Consider the following 6,000-nt stretch of genomic DNA (forward strand, 5'->3'; position numbering starts at 1 on the left):
TAGACTTGGGGCCCCTTCCCTTCACCATGCCTCCTTCTTTCCCTCCCTGCTCTCATGGCTTCCCTGGCCCCTGATCTGGGGGCTGAGTGGTTCAGAAGTGGGGCTGCCTGCGTTCAGTGTCATCCCTTGTGCAGGAAGTTGCGTTGTTGGGGTGAACAGGCAGGTCTCCTTAAATGGATTGGGGTGCAAGAGGCCAGGGGCCCCCTTCCTGTGAACCCTGTGCCAGGCATACTGGGTAGAGGCCGTGTGAGTAACTGAATGCATGCATGGTTGTGTGTGTGCTGCTGTTGGGGACTTCAAGAGTGGAGAGCCTGTGAAATCAGGGGACCCAGCCACATCTGCTCCTGACCGGTGCCCTTTGTGTCCAGGGACAGCCCCCAACTCACCGGTGAGCCTGCCTGAGTCTCCAGTGACCCCGGGCGTGGGCCAGTGGAGTGATGAGTGCACGATTTGCTATGAGCACGCGGTGGACACGGTCATCTACACGTGCGGTCACATGTGCCTCTGCTACGCCTGCGGCCTGCGCCTCAAGAAGGCCCTGCACGCCTGCTGCCCCATCTGCCGCCGCCCCATCAAGGACATCATCAAGACCTACCGCAGCGCCTAGCCCCGAGGGCCCCTCTGTAGACATCAGCCCGGCTGCTGCTGAGGGCCAAGCCCAGGGCCGCTTCTCTTCCTCATCCTCCTCCATTAGACACAGGAACCCGAGGCTCCTGAAGTCTTGGGCACAGAGCAGGTCCGAGGCAGGAAGGCGGGGGCAGAAGCACATCACTGGACAGAGAGGGGAGAAGGCCACACTCCCCAGTCTTTCCCTTCTTTGCATCAGTTCTTCCCTGCATGACAAGGGGCTAAACTGAGGTCAGCCTGTCCTACACCTTCCCAATCTGGGGCAGATTCTAGGAGGTCCCTGTAGCCCATGTGGCACCTTGGTGAGAATTAAAAAGTGTGGATCTTCTAATGGACAGATGCTGCCCTAAGCCAGGGCATGTGGCTTGGTCAGTGGAGTAGGGACTGGATTTTAGCCTCCATTTTCTCCTTTAGCCAGTGACTCTTGAGCAGTGCACAACCTGCTCAACAGCAGCCCACAATGGGCGGCTCCTGGGTTGCTCACACTGATCTGGACCCACCTTCTCTTTCCCCTCTTCCCTGCCTATTGGGACTGGCAGCAGGGGACAAGAAGGCCAGTTAACTCTTCTTACCCCAGGCTGTGGAGGGCTCTAGGTTCTGGATCCCTGGCCCTGCTGGGCTGAAAGGACTCCTTCCTAGCCATGGTTCTGTCCCAATCATCTCGCCCTTGCCCTTGTGCAGGAGTGTCCTTTGGTATGGGGTGGGGACAGGTATGTCTTTGGTGAAGGTCTCTAAGCACAGGTCTTCAGCTACCCCCACCCCCACCTGTCCTCCCGCATCTCAGTGCTGGCCTGGGCCCAGGACGACCTCAGAGGCTGTACTGTGCCAAGGAAGGGCCGTGGCTCCTGGTGAAGGGGGGAATCCCTAACTATGACCAGCCTTTTCCCTTATTTTAATTTATTTATTTATTTGGTTGGTGGGTTTTATTGGTTTGTGGGTGAGTTCCCATCTCCTGGGCCCCTAGAAATGCCGTCCTGTATATGGGTGCTGGCGAGGGGACAGTAGTGGTTATCATCACTCAGATCTTCCCCAGGCCCCATCTGGGAAGCTCACGGCCAGTCTAAGTTGGAACTCCATCTGAAAGGGCCAACTTGGGCCACTTCCTGGCAAACGGTGTCCATTTTGTAGAGAGGCACACGGAACGTCCACAGTGCCCTGGGGCTGGTAGGTCACCCAGCACCATGAAGTGCCCTTCCTTCCCGAGCAGAAGCTGGGTTATCTTGGTGGGCTCTGGAATTGCAAATGGCCCAGGAGTCTCCTTTCCATAAGGACATCAAATGCTCCAAGAGGGCGCAGGCAGGGAGCCCAGCATGGGCCAGCGAAGGACCCGGGGACCCTTGTCGTAGGAGGGCAGGGAACCTGCTCTGGGAAAGGCTCTCCACCCTGGAGCAAGGTCCTGGCTCCCGCCCTACCTGTTCTGAGGTTGTGGTCACCTCAGCCCTGCCCACCTGTTCTGGGCTGGGCCAGTGCCGTCTTGGCCTAGCCCCTTGCTTCCCAGCCTCCTGTCATCAGGTGACTCTAGTGTACCCTCAGAGACAGCCTCTCCCTTGACCGGCAGAGCCTGGGGTTCTAGCCCTGGCCAGGCGGCTGCCCTGAGCCTCAGCTTCCTGTGTGAGGTGGCTGTTTGGGGGGGCAGACTTTCTGTATGGCTCTTGGGAGTTCTCTGTGGGGTATTGCCAAGAGGTGGTGTGATGGAAGCATGGGACAGGACTCTTGGCCAGACAGGCACCTGCGCTGGACTTACAGGCACCTTGGGGAAGTCCCTGGACCACTCTGGGTCTTGCCTTCCCAGCCCCTGCCTCTCAGACCTGCGGCAGGAGTGGGCTGGGGCCAGCAGGTGGCCCCATCAGTCAGACAGGCACAGGTCCCAGAGGTGAAAGGTCCAAGTGCATGCAGGGGCTGCCCCGCTGAGGGCTGGGGAGAAGCCATCATCCACTGTTAGTGCAGGGGTAGCCGCTGCCTCACACCTTTGTGAACTCCCCCATGGGGTCGCTGTGATTGTGAATAAAGGTGATTTCTACCAGCCCGAGGGCTCTGCTGTGCTGTGGAGGCTGAGAGGGAGGGCCTGTGTGTATGTGGGCATACACATGTGTGGGTGGGTCTGCCCCCCCAAAGTCTGTTACCCAAAGGCCTGGGAGAAAACAGTGGGCCTCTGAGGCCCCAAGGTGGCTGAGACAATCATCAGGCAAGGCTCCCAGGAGTTGTGGGCCAGAACAGTACCTGTGGCTTGTTCAGCAGGGGCCATGGTACCTGGTGAGCCCTGTAAGTTGGAAGGGAGAAGCCCTGGTTCTCCTGGTGGCCTCAGAAGCCTGGGTCTGTGGGGAGCAGGGTGTGGTCCTCCTGGGAGCCCAGGAGGATGCTGGGCTTCTCAAGGCTGAGCAGGCCCAACCTGGATAGGAGCCTGTGGGGTGGTGGCACCACCTAGGGGAAAGTGAGGGAATGACAGGTGCTCCATCCAGGTGAGCAGGGCTGGCTGTGTCCTCCCTAAGCTCAGGCCTCTCCAGTGGCTGAAGCTCAACTATTTTCTTATTGGTGGGTTCAGAGGCCTATACCACATTGATGGTACAGCTGGGGAGAAAAGGAAAGTCACTGGACAGGGACCCCTGGAGGAACTTTCTAGATATGCTAAGCACATCTGAGTAGCTGGAAGAGCTAGGGGCGGTAGGAAGACAGCCAAACTGACCCCAAGATGTGGGCACACCACCTTGGAATTGCGCTTATTTGGCAGGGCCAGGCCTCAGAGGCACATGGGATATCTGCCTACCCACCCTGTATCCTGGCCTCCCAGGCTCAGCCTGGTCTTGAACCCAGGACCATGCTGCTCTGCTTACTGCAGTTTAGTACAAATAGGTGGGTTCAGGGGTTCAAGCTGAGGACCCAAGCTTGGCCACCCCCGAGGCATGGATGGGGCTGGGGAAGTTTGTCTGATTCTCATAGTAGGGACATACATCCCCCTCCTGAGTCCTCTCAGAGGCCTGGGATTCTGGAGTCTGTGCTGAGTCTGGGATAGAGGGACCTCTGCTATCCAGCTAAGTGAGGGAGAATTAGGTGATTGTGTACAGTTAAAAAGGTCAAAAAACTTTATTTAGTTTTTAGGGAAATACAAGATGCATGTAAACATAAACAAAATACAAAACAAAACAACCCAAATCTTACAGTCTAGAAGCATGCCAAGACAGCATTTCTGCAGACCGAAGAGTCCCGTCAAAGTGATAAAGGACACCTGGAAAGTGGCAGGCCAAGGGGCTGAGTCCCTTCCCCAAGGACACTGCATTTTTGTGATGAGATAAAAAAAAAAAAAACTTCACTATTAAAAATATCAGAAACATGGAGATAGTTTAGCACCACCATTGATCCTGGGATGATCTGCACTCACCCTGACGGCACTGCACTTACTGCCCTTCTCTCCAGCTTCTCTGCTGAGGCGGAAGAGGGAAAAACTCAGAGGAAGGGCTTCTCCCACTAAGAGCCCACTAAGGGCTGGGTGGGGTGAGTAGACACCACTAGGAGTTCCTTGCAATTCTGGAGCCCAGTGACACCCACCATTTCACTTCAGACCATGGCTCAGGGATGGCCACTCTGTTGTGCTGAGAAGTCACCTTCCTGTAGACCTGTCAGTACCTGGCAGGGATACCCATTCCCCATCTGGCATCCTGGATTTAAAGAAAACCTACTGCAGAGAACATCTGTAAATACAAGAATGGTAGATGTTTACCCTTCTTTGAAATAAACTCTAAGAACAGTGTGCCCTAGTTAGAAGCCACTAAAAAATGGAAGAGCACATATCCATGGGTGGGTGTGGATCTCCCCTGGTCTACTTCATACCAGGGAGGCAAACTCTGCAAATGGAACCACCCCCGGTGATCAACAGAGTGCCTTTGGGATAACTGGTATCAACAGAAAGATTGAGGCCACCTTCCTCCCAGGTGGAGTCCAGTTTGGGGATGGCAGATCCCTATTGCATGGCCTGTCATGGTCACTGTTCTGATTTGTAAAGTTTGAGACCGGCTCTGGAATAGGCAAAGGGTAGTGGACAGACAGATGGGAACCTGGGAAATGAACGTAACTCTCCTGGAAACAGCTTGCAGCACCCCTTCCCCACGAAGTAGATCAGTAACCATTCCCTGAGACCCAGCTTGTGACCCAGTGAATAGTAGTTTCCTCTGGCCAGCTTCTTCTATGGCTAGGTTCGAAGACTGTCCCACCTCCAGCTCTGACTGGACCCTTGCGTGTTGAATCATGAAGCTTCCTGTCTACCTGCTTTCTCTCTTCTTCCTGAAACACTCACCATCAACCTCTTCCTCATTTCTAATAAATAAAGACAAAAACAAACCTCCGAGCCCTTTTTCAGCCCTCCTACACCTTCTTCTGTCTGGAAGATATCCTCTTTTGGAAGCTTCCTTCCCAGTGAAGGGATGGGAAGCCCCAGCCACCCCAAACGTGCACACACTCTTGCCAACGTGCCTCTCACTGGCTTCAACGTGCTCAATCAACCCTTTTGCTCTGAATCACTTTTCTGTCACACACACCTCTTGAGGCCCAGCCCATTGGCCAGGGTGGACCTGGGAGCAAGGCAGGGGCCTCCAGCACAGGGGACCCCACTCTCAAAGGCCACTCAGTTTTAGGACTGGGAAGGGAGAGGGTGCTGATTGTCAAGTGCAAACATGAGATTTAGATGGAACAGGGGAAGGAGGACCGCATGCTAATCCTGGCCTTACAGGTAGGTTGGGATCAAGGCCTTGGAAGGTAAAACTCTTGACCCAGTCTATAAGCACCATCCTGTGCCTTGTGGCCTGGGGATTCCAGGCATGTAGGACAAAGCTGGAGAGAAGTTAAAACTTGGGGCTATTTCCCCTAAGGCTGTAAGTTACTGACCCTGTCCTCTTACTGGCTCTGATCATGGAGCTTGAGAAGCACAGAGAATTATGACACTGCCTCAGTGAGGAGATTTAGACCAAAAAGCTCGGTCAGATCCAGGGGAGCCCTCCATGCTACTTTCCTGAAATATTCAGCCGGTGTCCGCATGCGCAGGTCTTACTGTGCACAGAGAATCAGTTCTCACCCCACCCACTCTGCCTGCCCTCAGAAATGAGAACCAAAGGGTCCGCCAGTGCTTGTATCAGGGAATCTCAGACTGATGACTCACAGGGTGACAGGTGGGAGCCTGTAAGGTGACTCTCATCTGCAGGTCGATGACCTAATGGAACCACCTCAACACTTCCACACCCAGTGGTATCTCTTTTCCACATCTTCATTTGGAGCCTGGGAAGATGGCCTAGGCTGCTTCTGCTAGACCTGATAATGCCAGTGTGAAGTTTCCAACTAAATAATAGTATTATTACAAAAAAAAAAAAAAAAAAAAAAAAAAAAAAA

The 6,000-nt window shown here is 54.4% G+C and overlaps 1 protein-coding gene across 5 annotated transcripts in view; it reads left to right on the forward strand.

Annotated features, from left to right (window-relative positions):
• Neurl1 (neuralized E3 ubiquitin protein ligase 1) overlaps window positions 1-2,650 on the forward strand; it is a 71,524-nt gene extending 68,874 nt beyond the window's left edge. For all 5 annotated transcript variants that reach the window (XM_048807268.1, XM_048807270.1, XM_015494746.2 and 2 more), the window contains exon 6: window positions 369-2,650. In XM_048807268.1, coding sequence (XP_048663225.1) covers window positions 369-607 — 239 coding nt within the window. In that variant the 3' untranslated portion in view covers window positions 608-2,650. The remainder of the gene's footprint in view (window positions 1-368) is intronic.
• Window positions 2,651-6,000: the final 3,350 nt, after the last annotated feature.

The sequence above is a fragment of the Marmota marmota genome, unplaced genomic scaffold, assembly GCF_001458135.2.
Source record: "Marmota marmota marmota unplaced genomic scaffold, marMar, whole genome shotgun sequence".
NCBI classification, from domain to species: Eukaryota; Metazoa; Chordata; class Mammalia; order Rodentia; family Sciuridae; genus Marmota; species Marmota marmota.